Here is a 16,215-nt window from a genome sequence, read left to right as displayed (position 1 = left end):
CACCCCCAGACTCCGCTATCCTTAAGAGCTCTATCCAGCTCTCTCTCGAATGCATTCAGAGAATTGGCCTCCACTGCCTTCTGAGGCAGAGAATTCCACAGATTCACAACTCTCTGACTGAAAAAGTTTTTCCTCATCTCAGTTCTAAATGGCCTACCTCTTATTCTTAAACTGTGGCCCCTTGTATGATATTATCTGCCTGCCTCCTGACGCACACAATGAAAATAAATGAACACTAATAATACTTCCCGACTCCACGAAGTATCCCACCATCTATGAGCGGTTGAACGCGGTGCAACTTTCTCGATTTACCTGAATGAACACAGCACCGTTGGTGTGGGTGTAACTGCACAAAGCACCGAGGCTGTTCCACTGCATTTCCCTAACAGCTGCCTCTTCTAACAAGTACAACACCACAACTTACAGTTTCCACACCAGGCTGCACAACACCTGACCTGGAAATGTATCACCTATCCTTCAACGTCACTGGGTTGAAATCCTGGAGCTCTCCCCCACAATAGCACTGTGGAAGTACCTTCACCAGAGGAACAAGAGCGAGCTCATCGTCACCTTCTTAAGGAACAACAGGAATGGACAATAAATGCTGGCCTCTCAGTCATGGTCTTCGACTGGTTTTAAAATACAAAATTTCTAAATACATTCAGTACGTTACTGTTGAGACTGTTATACAAGTGTCACAGCAAAACCATGAACAATTAAATCAGAATGATAAACAAAATGCAATTAATAGACCAGAACTTTTGAACAAAGTTTCTACATGCACTCCCTTTGCTGAAAAAAAATCCTGATAGTCATTACCTAGATTAACAATTTTGCCATTCAAAGGATTAGAATTAAATCAAGAATAGTATGTCAGAAGCAAATTGTTTGTACTCGATTTTGGCAATCTATAAATAGGACCCAGATGGGAAAGAGTGGGATGGGCCTGTGCGGAGCAATGAAGTGAGAGGGGGAGGTGGAGGAGGCAGGCAAAGGGAAGGCTTGGCAAGGTGGTGAAGAAGGATGGCGTGAATGGTCATGGGAAATCAAGATTTGAGGAAGAGAAATAAAGGCAGAAAATACTCAAAAGGTCAAGAATTGGATTTTGGGGAGATATGGGGTAGCCATAGGATAGAAAAAAGGCATGGATAAAGGTTGCAGGGAAAGATGGGCATGTAGAGGAAAGATTTTGGGAAGGGAGAGCTTAGCAATGAGGGCTAGGGTGAGGAAGTGTGAATTGAGTTGGGAGGCTATAAAGAACGGGCTCTCATGAGTTTATAATCTGCACTGTCACCTTAAATAGAGGGGTTGAACGCCTTATAGTCAAGATTCTTTGCCATACGGAGGTGGGGAAAGCAAGTTATTAGGATGACAGAAAATGTCTGCAAAGGAACATAAAATGGCTAAGTGTGTAGTTACCAAGATGAATCACAATGTAGGAAGTGTTGGAAAACAGTTTACCTGAATGGTGAGAGACTATTATAAGGCACAGCAGAGAATGGTAGTCTCCTTTTGCCCCACTCTATCAGATTCTTTCCATATCTTTGAATGGGATGACAATTTTAGGGCTAATTAAGAGAGAGTTTGGTGTGGGATCTGACTCCTCAGAGCTGAAGAAAGATTGCTCATACCATGCCACTAACAGAGTCAACATCAGTACTCATGAGGCAGAAAATGCAGTGATAAAGAAGTTTCTCCCACACTGAGTCACCCTCACAATAAACAAGAGTCAAGAGTGTTTTATTGTCCTGTGTCCCAGATAGAACAATGAAATTCTTACTTGCAGCGGCACAACAGAATATGTAAACAGTGTACACTGAAAACACGATCAACAAGAAAAAAAGTTCAGTGTGAGAGACACACGCACGCACGCACGCACACTAAAAAACAAACAATAACAGAGCAATTATAACAATAATAAAAATTATAACAATAATAGTCTAGGTTCAGAGCTTATTTGGCTCTGAGCATATAACTCCCACCCCTTGTTCCGGCTGGCACCTAGTCACCAGCTCTCTATTGTGATAAGATCCTATGAGCTACCTTCACATAGTGGCATTCAGAATGATCCTTGAGGGCCAAAGACAGGTGGCAAGTGTGGTAGCAGAACCCAGTGATCACATTAGGGGATGAATGAAGGGACTTGGAGCAATGTAATAGGCAGAATAATGGAAAGCTGGTTCTGGGAGAGTCAGGCTGACATTTCACATGGTCTTCATGATTTCCCGTCAGATTTGGCTGCTTGCTGATCCAGACCAGGGTGATGTGGTTACATTCTGCTTTCACGATATTGCCTTTCCAAGGATGTCCTTTTCAACACTGATCCCTCCCCAACCCCACTCCCTTGCCCTCCGATTACCGCTCTCAGGTAGGTACTGGGATACGACAGTAAACTGTTCACACTTCTGAAGTAGTGAGTAGCTGCATGTGAACCACACAAATAATTTATCAGATCAGGCCACCACAGTGCTAAGGTACTCATTGTGCCGTAAAGTTTGAGTTACAATTATATAGGATATAGACACAGAAACGGACCAGGGCAGGGACTGTGGGTTGGCCAGTTCAGGAACCAAAAGGACTTGGAGAGTGATTGAGAAAAGGGCCGGACTAGGAGGTTCACGGATTAGGCTCCAGGACAATAGATGGAAGAGTAAAGCAGTATGAAAATAGATACTGTATGTGCGCAGAAATATTAATTGTATATTTTTTGAGTCTGAGGAAATGTTTGGCAGTGAGCTAGCGACAGGTCACAAGAGTCATGTTATGTTTCCTTCATGCCCTGCAGCATGTGAAAGAAACCCCCCCTGAGATTTGCTGCTGGGAGCCATTGATGGGTTGAATGTGGTGAAAGATATTTTCTGGTAATTCTTGATGTTTTTATGGCTGTGCACCTGCTATTCTCCCTGATTCGCCTGTTTCCCCCTTTGTTACTGGATATATTCATGGATGCCCATAGTTAACATGGTGTGGACCCCTCCACGGAAGAACATCATGGATATTCCAAGCCTGTGAATACAGCCATTTGTGATTGGAGACTGCACGGGTAACTTTTCCTTGAGTTTAATTTAAGCCAGGTGCAACTGGCAGATCTCCAACAGTTGACAGGCATCAAAGAGTCTCTGAGGTGGCCAAGATGGGGTCTTAAGCTGTTAGCGTGAGACAGGATCTTGGCAAGCAGTTAAAGCTTAAACTAGAAACATCCATCTGGAAGATCGTTATGTATCTGATTGTCACTTAAATTGCTGGGGCTGATTAAGGATAGTGCTTGCCCTAACCCTCTCTTTAAACAGCTGAATTGGAGTACAGCAGCTATTACAGGTGATTTGTAGCCCTGTTTAAGGAGAAATCTCTTGCTGCTGGAAGTTTGAACAGGAATTTTGGAATATATTACTTTGAGAAAATGTCAACAGCACTCCTGTACTAATTATCCTGGAAATTCACTGATGGTTTCCCTGAAAAGAATGTATACAATGCCACTCCACCTCATTGGATAAATCACGAGTCTCTGAGCACAGATTATCATGAATCTCTGAGAGCAAGGAAATGCCGGCTTGCGGATATTTAGCTGTGGGACCCCTGGTTCCAGTGGAAGAATGCAGTGGTGGGTGAGGGGGAGAAGAAGGGGTGGTTAAACCAGGCAGTGCAGTTTTAGTTGTTGCAGGAAGGTTGATAGTTGGTGAAATGGGTTTCTTCCACCCTCCAGTACAGGATATCCTGCGCCACTCTGGACCTTTTTCCTCAGTTCCACAGCTATCCCAAGTTTGCTGTGGTGTGCCAGCTAACGTGCTCCACCCCTTCAGTGGGAATGGGTGTGAGTAGCCCACACAAACAGCATTACAAAAGCTGAGTTTGACCAGTGCTGGAAAGCTGAACCTGAAGTCTGGTTTAGCTTCTCCAAGGAAGTTGAAACTCTGGAGATCAACAATTAGGATCAGATTGCATGTTAAATCCAGACCCACAAACTTATGAACCTCGGCACACCAGTCATTCAGCAACTATATCATCCAAATGAGCTCAGGTCACAGCCGGACAATTTATTGTACCATACAATATGGTAGTAAACATTGCTTTTAAAAGTTTAAAGTACATAAAACACTGATTCAATTATTAGTTTAATTGTTATTTAAAACAAAATGTGTTAATGTAAAAGAGGTCTTACCACTGACTTGGCACTTGATTGTGATATTGGCTCCTAGTCTGGCGATCACAACACTGCCCACATCCACAATGAAAGATGTTGAATTAATATTCACCAAGTCATGTTTGGACATTTTAATTACCGGCTTGCCTAAACAAAAAAAAAACATAGTTACACGAAACATCCAGGGAACTTCAATTTTCTTTTCCAATGAAAGATCAAAAATGAGTGCAAGCATTTCCTTGTTAAGTACAGTAACTCTGTCATTCATTGTATTATGAGTTTAATATACAGTTGACAACGAACTGACAATTTCATAATTTAGTTTAGTTTAGTTTCTTGATATTTTGTTCCTAATGGACTGTGTTAAAATGGCACTGTACAAACTGTACGGGCTATCAATTACTGTTTGAAACAAAGGCAAATTCCTCCTTTTTGGAAGGAATAAATGATTATAATTGTAGCAAACCTGTAACAACAACTTTGGACGACCGTGAATCCAAACCAACTGGACTGGTGGCAGTGCAATTATAGACTCCGACATCAGACTCGTTTGGATCAAGTATTTGCAAGGCCTGGTCTGGAAGAACTTTAACTCTGCAGGAGGAAATAAGCAATTAGAGGCTCTGGCCTGAGAAGGTGTGCGCAGTCGACTCTCCCATTAGTATTTCAACAATGAATTGGTCAATCACTTACATGTGTGATTGATAAAAAATCAAATTTCCTATACCAATGTGCAGTGCTTAAAATATTCATAGTAGATTTGAGCTCATTTTTTCTGTGTCTTGCAGTACTACCTCTATGGCATGGTGAAAGCTGTCCACAAACCCACGTCACCAACACAAAGCCTGCTGAGGATAATCAGAACGTTAACAACTGCATATTGCAATTGCCTATTTGTATATTTAATTGTACGAGTGTTCAAATGACCTCCTCCTGCACCTATTTTCTATGTTTCTATGTTTCAGCTGCTGTACAGTATTGAGAAAGGAAATAAGGATCTGCATTAAAGAAAGCACCAAAAGGACTTCCTTGGCAGACATTTCAGGTTGGCTCTATTCTTCATCAGTCTGAAGAAGAGTTCCAACCCAAATTGACACCCAACCATGTTCTCCTGAAATGCTGCCTGACCCACTGAGTTCCTACAGCACTTTGTAAACTAGCATCTGCATTTCCTTATTTCTAAAAAGTTCTTCGCTGTAAGGTTAATGCGCTAGCAACTAAACCAGATTAATAACGTGCTCTCCTCTTGTGAGACTGCTATATTCAGTATTAATGAACAGGTCAAGGGAGTGATGAGTTCTGCAAAAGTATTGCTTAAATTCAGTTCCACACTGGTTTTTTCATCGGGTGATAAAGGAGGTAGGAATTCCAAGTCAATGCTCAAAATGGAGCAAGCAAGTGGTCAACTCCATATCCTAGTGGCTTCCAGGAAACCTGGGGTGACAAAGTTCTCAACATGGGTTTCCAGGTGACTTCCCTTGAAAGGCCTGCAAGGATTTTGGAATATATTCAGGTCACTTCTGAGGTTGCTTTGCGACTTGTTCTCCTCCATTAGGTCTTCAGGAGGAACCTTTGTGGCAGTTCTTGCTAGTTTATTCCCAGAAGTTGTCCTTGAGCAAATGTAATCACATAATAAACACATTTATATGGCACCAAAATTATTTCTTCACCGTTATTCATGAAAAACCATCACTTGTATGAAAACAGCAGGAGTGAAATCAGGAGCACTTCTCTGGAAATCAGGCTGAAAGGACGCTTCCAGCATTTTCTGTTTTTATTTCAGAAATTTGGAACTCTCCCGCTCCAAATCCTGTGGATGCCGGGTCAGTCAGAGCTTTCAAGATTGAAATTGATAGATTTAATTCACCTTTGAATTATCAAGGAATGCAGGACTAAAGTAGACAAATGTGGCTGTGTTACAGTTATGATCCAATTGAATGAGAGGACTGACTCAAGGGACTGAATGGCCTCTGCTTCAAAAATATTATGAACAACGTGGGTCATGCTGTAGTTTCCTGTGGAGCTTTACTGAGCGTTTTATTCCAGGTACATATTTTCCATTTGCCACTAACTCTTGCCTACTGGGGTTCAACCATCGGACAATTCAACACATTTAGTATCCGTTTCCTAGCCCTTAAAATTGTCTCATTAATGTCAAGGGAGCCTTTTAAAAAGCTAAACAAACTAGTTCTATTGGATTTTCCTCCATCAGGAGCTTAATTACCTCCTCAAAGAATTCCAGTGGGTTGTTAAGACACGAACCATTACATCTCATTACCCCCTCTGCTACTTCTGCTCTTCAGAGATTATTTTATAGTGTCTCAGTTAATCATCTGAAAGATTTTGTGCACCATATATTTCACATTAACTGTCCTCCAATTGCCAGATTTGTGCCCTTTTCCTTTGTATAAACGCTGGAACATTCACCATGCTCCATTGCACACACAATATTTCAGTATTTACGGAACTCTGCAAAACAGCAATCCACTTCCTTCTTGAGCTTTTTCAGCATTCAGCTTAGCCCTGAAGTCATGAGTATATAGTTAATTTTTCCAATTTTTGGACAGCATATTCATTATCAAGTTAAAGTAAACGCTTACACGGTGCGAATCTCCGTGCTCCTTCCTCCTAGTGTTGGCTGCAACACAGGAGCCTATTCTGCCCATCGTACCCTTGCCAGTTCTTTGAAGGAGCACTCCAGTAAATATCTAAAGAGCCATTTCTTTCTTTTTCCCACAGTCCTTCAACTATTGTCCTTTTAAGCTAATGAACCATTCTCTTTTCAAGTTTGATTCATTCTGTTTCCACTGTCCCATCAAGCATTGTGTTCCAGATCACAGTGACGCAGCTAGTAGAGCTGCTGCCTCCCAATGCCAGAGACCTGGGTTTGATCCTGACCTCCGGTGCTGTTGTCTGTGTGGAGTTTACACGTTCTCTCTGCGACCACTTGAGCTTCCTCCGGGTGTCCCAGATTCCTCAAACATGCCAAACGACGTGTGGGTTTGTAGGCGAGTTTAATTGGCCTCTGTAAAATTGCCCCTGTGCTAGTGCGTAGGGAGTGGATGCAAAAGTGGGATAACATAGGGTGATTGATGGTCAGTGTGGATTAGGTGGGCCGAAGAGCCTGTTTCCATGTACTTTCTTTCAATTCAATCAATCAATCAATCACTCACTTGCACTGTGAAATAGGCACTTATCTTGCCATCACTTCATGGTTGTACACACCGATCAACTACAATCTATGTCCTATGGTTGGTGACTTATCATCCAGACGAAACTGTTCCTCTTTGATAATTTCCTGATTTCAAACACTATTACTTAATGAATCCCAGCATCTCCAATCTCTCTGCACAATTGTATCATCATCCCCTGTTCCTTTAAGTAAATGCCCTCTCCATCTACTCCACCCTTGACATTTTTCTCTTGAGTGAGGATTCTGAAACAGTAGTGAGCTCTCGAGCTGAGGCATAAACGTAACTTTGTTGCTAATGCATTCTGTGCCGCAGTTTAAGAAATGACCAGCAGTTTCATGGCACCTCAGGTTCTCTGAGCAGCACAAAGTATTTAAAAGCCAATGAAAAAGCCAGTGAAGTGTGGTCACTGTAACGTTGCTGGGCAGCACAGAGGCTCAGGTGCCTCACAGCTCCAGTGACTCAGTTTCAATCATGACCTTTGCTGTTGTCTGAGTGGAGTTTGCACATCCACTCTGTGAATGTGTGGGTGTTCCCTGGATAATCTGGTTTCCTCCTGCACCCAAGCAACGTGGGCATTTGTAAGTTAATTGTCCTTGGTAAATTGCCCGTAGTATGTAGAATCTGGGGAGAGTTGATGAAAATGTGGGGAGAATGCCTTCCAAGGAAAAATAGTGCAGGAATGGGATTGGTCTCTGAGTCCTCCTTCTATGTTGTAAGGAAATATCTGGCAGCCTACATGCATGCAGCAAACTCCCACAAGTAGCACTGTGACAGTGATGAGATAATCTGTTTTATTGACAATGTTGAGCACAAGATAACTATTCACCAAGACACTTGCCAGAAGTTCCGGCACTCTTTGAAATGTTACCATTTAATCCCTCAGGTCGACCGGAGGAGGCTAGCCCAATTTTAACACCTCATCTGAAAGACAGACGTCCAATAGTGTGGCATTGATCCAGTTCTCGGATGAGCATCAGGATTAAAATTTTCCCCAACTCTCTGGAGTGGAACTAATCCACAACTCCCGATCCAGTAGAATGAAGTTGCTCTCTGAACAAGGGCTAGTTGCTGTGTAAAAAGATGCAAACTTTCTGTATGGCGATATCCAAATGCCACACTCATTCTGCTGATGAGACATTCCATACAGATACTTTTGAAACTTTTTCCTACTTTGGAACCGTGGATTCCTATCTACCATTGTTAACAAAGATCATGGGCTCATCTCAACCACTTTCTGTGCCTCTGATGTCACCCTCTCTCCACTGGATCTGAACACAGATAAGAGTTTCCCTGGTCATCATCTTCCATCCCACCACCGTCCACATTCGATAGATCATTTTCTGCATTTCCCCCCCATCTTTAAATAGATTCTACCACCAGACATATCTTCCTCTCTCTGTTTCAACACTTTACAGGACCATTCCCTTTGAGTCTCCCTGCTCCAGTCTTCAGTTCCCACAGACCATCCTGCCTACTCACAGTAACTTCCTGAACAACCGTGTGGAAAGCAACACTTGCCCTTTCATCTCTTCTTTTCTTACCATTCAGAGATTAAAAACTGTTTTTCTCAGATCAAGCAGAGCTTCATCCAATCAAGTGCACTGCACCACAATAATGTGGTTCATAGTATGGTCCTTTCTGTATTAGAGAAACAAACGAGAAACCAGGGCAGCACAGTGGCATGGCGGTAAAGTTGCTGCATTACAGTGCCAGAGACCCGGGTTGAATTCTGACCACGGGTGTTGTCTGTACGGAGTTTTTATGTTTTCCCTGTGACCAAGTGGGATTTTTCCGGGTGCTCCAGTTGCCTCGCACATTCCAAAGACGTGCAGGTTTGTAGGTTGATTGGCTTCTGTAAATTGCCCGTAGTGTGCAGAATAGAACTAGTGTGCGGGTGATTGTTGGTTGGCGTGGACTCGGTGGCCCAAATGTCCTGTTTCCACTTTGCATCTGATACATTACTTATCTTTAATGGGTCAACCTTTGCATGTTAGTGAGGGCATGGGGCACAAAGAAGAGCAGGTGAAAAAGGGAACCAACTCAAGTGGAGTTCACAGCTCAGGGCTGGAACTGCTGACAGCAGCACCCTTGAAACATGGTAATTCTGAGAGGGCCTCACTAATGTGTAGGTGAATAGATTCCTGGGCCAAGAATATACTTTCCTGATTTCCGACATTCTGCAATCAGTCCAGAGATTGTTTTTGTTTCTGTCTGTCCTACCAGTCTCACTTATGGATTCATTTTCATAATTATCAGACTATAGACAGGAGAAGGGGAGGTATGGAGCACAGCTTGCAAGGTGTAATTCTCCATGGCAGGGTGTTTAGACTTTGATTCCTTTCTAATAGTTCTGCAAGCCAACGACGTGACGCATTAACAACTTAAAAACTGAACATTTGTACAATTTCTAATGGCTTCAATGGCCAATTACTACTCTAAGCAGGACAATGCTGATGTATTGGCAGTCCACCACAGAATTTGAAGTTGAACTCAAATGCTTTAGACTATTGGAATGTTTGACCTGCTTCCTGAAAGCCTCATTTTACATTATTCTTTATTTAAATGTAAAATACAGCGAATTAATTCAGAAAGGTTAGGCTTTCTTAGTCTGGAATACTTTAGAATGAAATATCCCTTTGCACCATTCCGTTGAATTCTTACATAGAAACATAGAAAATAGGTGCACGCGGAGGACATTCGGCCCTTCGAGCTAGCACCGCCATTCATTGTGATCATGGCTGATCGTCCCCAATCAATACCCCGTGCCTACCTTCTCCCCATATCCCTTGATTCCACTAGCCCCTAGAGCTCTATCTAACTTCTTCTTATGCATTTGGATGGTCCCTAGTGCTGACAAACCAAAAGTTTTTAGACATCAATCTACTCTCAAATGTGTTTTTGTTCTTCCCACTGCATATAAAAAACTTGAAACCAAAGTTAAAAATGGGAAGTAATTCATGCAGCTATTATTACTGGAATGAACACATTGACTGGCAGTCTCCTCGTTATTACTTTCCAGTTTCAAAAGGAGGTCACTTGATGTTAAAGCCAGAGGATTTTATAAATTCCTGCAAGTATATCTCTGAAGCAATTCTCAAATAGGTGCAGTGTTCAAAACCACACGGTAATAATGTACCTTTAATAGATTGGGTTGCAGCTGTTGTCAGGAAAAGTATGAAAGAGATTGCGATGCACATACCTACAATCTTTTTGTGTCAAACAGCATCACTCTTTTCTCACAGAACACCAGTCCTGCAACAATTGTAAACCTCATACTTTACGGCCATCTTCATAATCCCAAATATGAATAACAAATATGCTGTAAGACTTTACAAATTGCTCAGAAACACAACATTCGGACCAACCATTCCATGCCAGCTTTTGTGCCCCTCTCCAGCTTCTCCCATTCTTTCATCCTCTAAATCTATCAGTGGAACAATTTACTTCCTTCTCCCTCACATGCTTGTCTAACCCCACCCCTTCCCCATCCTCAAATGCATCTACATAATGTATAGGAAAGAACTGCAGATGCTGGTTTAAATCGAAGATAAACACAAAATGCTGAAGTAGCAGCCAGCACCAGCAGCAGCCAGCAGCAGCCAGCAGCAGCAGCAGCCAGCAGCAGCAGCCAGCAGCAAGCAGCAGCAAGCAGCAAGCAGCACCAAGCTGTGTTGCTTGGGAAGTAGTGTGTGGGGATTGTGTGGGGATAGTAAGGAGTAAGACCTGTGTGATCTCCCGGACAAGTTTCGATCGCCTAGCTTGGGGTCGGAGAGGAATTTCCCGGATTTTTTCCCAAATTGGCCTGGGTTTTTTATCCGGTTTTTCGCCTCTCCCAGGAGATCACTCAGTTCTTTTGGGTGGGCGGTTGGAGCGGTTGGAGTAGCAGCCGGGCGGTAGGTTTAGTAACCGAGCGCGGGGCTTTGTTTGGAGAGTATGAGTGCCAGGGCAGTTTTTTGTTCTGGGTGTCGGATGTGGGGAATCTGGGAGTCTGATAGTCTTCCAGACATCCACATCTGCGCCAGGTGTGACGAGATGGGGCTCCTAAGGGACCGTATTAGGAACCTGGAGCGGCAGATTGATGACCTCCGTCTGATCAGGGAGAGTGAGGAGGTTATAGATAGGAGTTACAGGGAGGTGGTCACTCCTAGACCACGGGAGGTAGACAAGTGGGTCACTGTTAGGGGGGGCAAGGAACAGAGGCAGGGACTAGGGAGTACCCCGGTGGCTGTACCCCTTGGAAATAAGTACTCCTGTTTAAGTACTGTTGGGGGGGACAGCCTACCTGGGGGCAACGACGGTGCCCGGGCCTCTGGCAAGGAGTCCGGCCCTGTTGCTCAGAAGGGTAGGGAAAGGAAGAGGAGAGCAGTAGTAATAGGGGACTCTATAGTGAGGGGGTCAGATAGGCGTTTCTGTGGACGCAGTCGGGAGACCCGGATGGTGGTTTGCCTCCCTGGTGCCGGTGACCGGGATGTGTCTGAGCGTGTCCAGGATATCCTGAAAGGGGAGGGAGAGGAGCCAGAGGTCGTGGTACATATAGGTACCAACAATATAGGTAGGATAAGGGAAGAGGTCCTGAAAGGAGAATTCAGGGGGCTAGGAAGAGAGTTAAAAAAAAGGACTTCCAAAGTAATAATCTCAGGCTTACTGCCTGTGCCACGCGATAGTGAGAATAGGAATGGAGTGAGGTGGAGGATAAATACGTGGCTGAGGAACTGGTGCAGGGAGCAGGGTTTCAAGTTTCTGGATCATTGGGACCTCTTCTGGGGGAAGTATGACCTGTACAAAAAGGACGGGTTGCATCTGAACCCGAGGGGAACCAATATCCTGGCGGGGAGATTTGCTAAAATAACTGCGGAGACTTTAAACTAGTACGGTTGGGGGGAGGGACTCAAACACAGATAGCTAATAGGCAGTGTGTGAGGCAGGAGGCAGAAAAGGGAAACACTCAGACTCAATATGTAGGAGAGAAAGAAGGGAAAAGAAATAAACTGAGAATAAGAAATGATGGGTCCCTTAAATGTGTATATTTTAATGCTAGGAGCATTGTAAGAAAGGTGGATGAGCTTAGAGCCTGGATTGACATCTGGAAGTATGATGTTGTGGCGATCAGTGAAACATGGTTGCAGGAGGGTTGCGATTGGCAATTAAATATTCCAGGATTTCATTGTTTCAGATGTGATAGAATCGGAGGGGCAAGAGGTGGGGGTGTTGCATTGCTTGTCAGGGAGGATATCATAGCAGTGCTTTGGCAGGACAGACTAGAAGGCTCGATTAAGGAGGCTGTTTGGGTGGAACTCAGAAATGAGAAAGGTTTAGCAACACTTATAGGGGTGTATTATAAACCGCCAAATAGGGAACGAGAATTGGAAGAGCAAATATGTAAGGAGATAGCAGATATTAGTAGTAAGCACAGAGTGGTGATTGTGGGTGATTTCAATTTTCCGTATATAGACTGGGAATCACATTCTGTTAAAGGGCTGGATGGTTTGGAGTTTGTAAAATGTGTGCAGGATAGTTTTTTGCAGCAATACGTAGAGGTGCCTACCAGAGAAGGGGCAGTGTTGGACCTCCTGTTAGGAAATGAGATGGGTCAGGTGACAGAGGTATGCGTTGAGGAGCACTTTGGGTCTAGTGATCATAATGCCATTAGTTTCAATATCATTATGGAGAAGGTCAAATCTGGACCAAGGGTTGAGATTTTGGATTGGAGAAAGGCTAATTTTGAGGAGATGAGAAAGGATTTAAAAGGAGTGAAATGGAAATTGTTGTTTTATGAAAAGGATATAATAGAGAAATGGAGGATATTTAAAGGTGAAATTTTGAGAGTACAGAGTCTTTATGTCCCTGTTCGGTGGAAAGGAAAGAATAATAATTTGAAAGAGCCGTGGTTTACCAGGGAAATTGGACACTTGGTTCGGAAAAAGAGGGAGATATACAATAAATATAAGCGGCAGGGAGTAAATGAGGTTCTTGAGGAATATAAAGAATGTAAAAAGAATCTTAAAAAGGAAATTAGAAAAGCGAAAAAAAGATATGAGGCTGCTTTGGCAAGTAATGTAAAAGTAAACCCCAAGGGGTTCTACAGATATGTCAATAGCAAAAGGATAGTGAGGGATAAAATTGGTCCATTAGAGAGTCAGAGTGGACAGCTATGTGCTGAGCCGGAAGAAATGGGGGAGATATTAAACAATTTCTTTTCTTCGGTATTTACCGAGGAGAAGAATATTGAATTATGTGAGGTAAGCGAAACAAGTAGAGTAGTGATGGAAATTAGGAGGATTAAAGAAGAGGAGGTACGGACACTTTTGAAAAATATAAAAGTGGATAAGTCTCCAGGTCCTGATAGGATATTCCCTAGGACATTGAAGGAAGTTAGTGCAGAAATAGCAGGGGCTATGACAGAAATATTTCAAACGTCATTAGAAACGGGGATGGTGCCGGAAGATTGGCGCATTGCGCATGTTGTGCCTTTGTTTAAAAAAGGTTCTAAAAGTAAACCTAGCAATTATAGACCTATTAGTTTGACGTCTGTGGTGGGAAAATTAATGGAAAAGATACTTAGGGACAATATATATAATTATTTGGATAATCAAGGCCTGATTAGAAACAGTCAACATGGATTTGTGCCTGGAAGGTCATGTTTGACTAATCTTCTTGAATTTTTTGAAGAGGTTACCAGGGAAATTGATAAGGGCAAGGCTGTGGATGTTGTTTATGTGGACTTCAGTAAGGCATTTGACAAGGTTCCACATGGAAGGTTGATTAAGAAGGTTAAATCGTTGGGTATTAATAGTGAGGTTGCAAGATGGATTCAACAATGGCTGAATGGGAGATACCAGAGGGTAACGGTTGACAATTGTATGTCAGGTTGGAGGCCAGTGTCTAGTGGAGTGCCCCAAGGATCTGTGTTGGGTCCACTGTTGTTTGTCATTTACATTAATGATCTGGATGATGGTGTGGCAAATTGGATTAGTAAATATGCAGATGATACTAAGATAGGTGGAGTAGTTGATAGTGAGGTAGATTTTCAAAGTCTACAGAGAGACTTGGGCCTTTTGGAAGGGTGGGCTGAAAGATGGCAGATGGAGTTTAATGCTGATAAGTGTGAGGTGCTGCATTTTGGTAGGACAAATCAAAATAGGACGTACAGGGTAAATGGTAGGGAATTGAGGAATGCAGTGGAACAGAGGGATCTGGGAATAACTGTGCATTGTTCCCTGAAGGTGGAATCTCATGTGGATAGGGTGGTGAAGAAGGCGTTTGGTATGCTTGCCTTTATAAATCAGAGCATCGAGTATAGAAGTTGGGATGTAATGTTAAAATTGTACAGGGCATTGGTGAAGCCGAATCTGGAGTATGGTGTGCAGTTCTGGTCGCCAAATTATAGGAAGGATGTCGACAAAATGGAGAGGGTACAGAGGAGATTTACTAGAATGTTGCCTGGGTTTCAGCATTTAGGCTACAGAGAGAGGTTGAACAGGTTGGGTCTTTATTCTTTGGAGCGTAGAAGGTTGAGGGGGGACTTGATAGAGGTTTTTAAAATTTTGAGAGGGACGGACAGAGTTGACGTGGGTAGGCTTTTCCCTTTGAGAGCGGGGAAGATTCCAACAAGGGGACATAGCTTCAGAATTGAGGGACAAAGGTTTAGGGGTAACATGACGGGGAACTTCTTTACTCAGAGGGTTGTGGCTGTATGGAATGGGCTTCCGGCGGAAGTGGTGGAGGCTGGCTCGATTTTATTATTTAAGAGTAAATTGGATAGGTATATGGATAGGAGGGGATTGGAGGGTTATGGTCTGAGTGCAGGTAGATGAGACTAGGTCAGGGAGAATGGTCGGCGTGGACTGGTAGGGCCGGACAGGCCTGTTTCCATGCTGTAGTTGTTATATGTTATATGTTATATGTTAACTCAGCGGGACAGGCAGCATCTCTGGAGAGAAGGAATGGGTGATGTTTAAGGTCTGAAGAAGGGTCTCGACCCGAAATGTCACCCATTCCTTCTCTCCAGAGATGCTGCCTGCCCCGCTGAGTTACTCCAGCATTTTATGTCTATCTTCAATGCATCTACATAATCTGTCTCAAGCGCTCTTCTGAAATCCTTATGGGATTACTCGGTGTCTGTGTTATATTGATGGCTTCCAGTTACACTCTTCCTGACAAATAGATACGTTATTTCTCTGCATCCATTCCTTCAATACATTTCATTATTTTAAAAGTTACTCCAAGGGGTCACCCCTCAGCTTCGTTCCCTCAAAGGAAAGAACAGATTTGTCTGTTGGTTTCTTGGTATTAACCTACCAAAACATTGCAACCTCACAAAGAGAACCTCACATAAACAGGTCCTTCGGCCCACCAAGTTCACATCAACCACTGATTTACTCTAATCCTACACCAATCCTTTTTTATTCCCTATTCATTCTCGGTTCCTCCCAGATTCTGCCACTCGCCCATGTACTCGGGACAATTTTGCAGTGCCCAAATGACCTACCTACCCACTCATCGTTGGGACATGGGAAGATCCTGGAGCACCTGAAGGACTTGTGCCTTGACACCCATTATATATTTTGGCAGATAGAACTGTACACAGTTATCCAAGTGCAAGTTTGAAACAGGTTGAACATTTCCCAAATTTTCAATTATATCCCTCCAGAAATAAATCTTTGCAGAGGGCTTAAAGGGACACAAAGTGCTGAAGTAACTCAACGGATTAGGCAGCATTTCCTGTGAACATCACTTGGTGACGATTTGGGTCCATATCCTTCTTCAGACTGATTGCAGGCGGGGGGGGGGGGGGGGGGGGAAGCTGAGAGAGAGGAAACGCAGGTCAAAGCTTGACAGGTAATAGGTGGATACAGGCGAGGGCTTTTTTTTGATAGACAG

The 16,215-nt window shown here is 43.3% G+C and overlaps 1 protein-coding gene across 1 annotated transcript in view; it reads right to left on the bottom strand.

Moving 5' to 3' along the window:
- The window catches only part of LOC144589925 (ADAMTS-like protein 1), a 431,785-nt gene that overhangs the window by 38,579 nt on the left and 376,991 nt on the right, over window positions 1-16,215 (bottom strand). Inside the window, exons 21-22 of the mRNA XM_078394882.1 lie at window positions 4,608-4,735; window positions 4,160-4,288 (exon numbers count right to left, since the gene is read on the bottom strand). Of these exons, the coding sequence (XP_078251008.1) occupies window positions 4,160-4,288; window positions 4,608-4,735 (257 nt within the window). The remainder of the gene's footprint in view (window positions 1-4,159; window positions 4,289-4,607; window positions 4,736-16,215) is intronic.

Source organism: Rhinoraja longicauda, chromosome 3, assembly GCF_053455715.1.
Source record: "Rhinoraja longicauda isolate Sanriku21f chromosome 3, sRhiLon1.1, whole genome shotgun sequence".
In the NCBI taxonomy this organism is placed as follows: domain Eukaryota; kingdom Metazoa; phylum Chordata; class Chondrichthyes; order Rajiformes; family Arhynchobatidae; genus Rhinoraja; species Rhinoraja longicauda.
The sequence above is the reverse complement of the archived record's forward strand: the minus strand, read 5'-3'. Positions and strand labels throughout refer to the sequence as shown.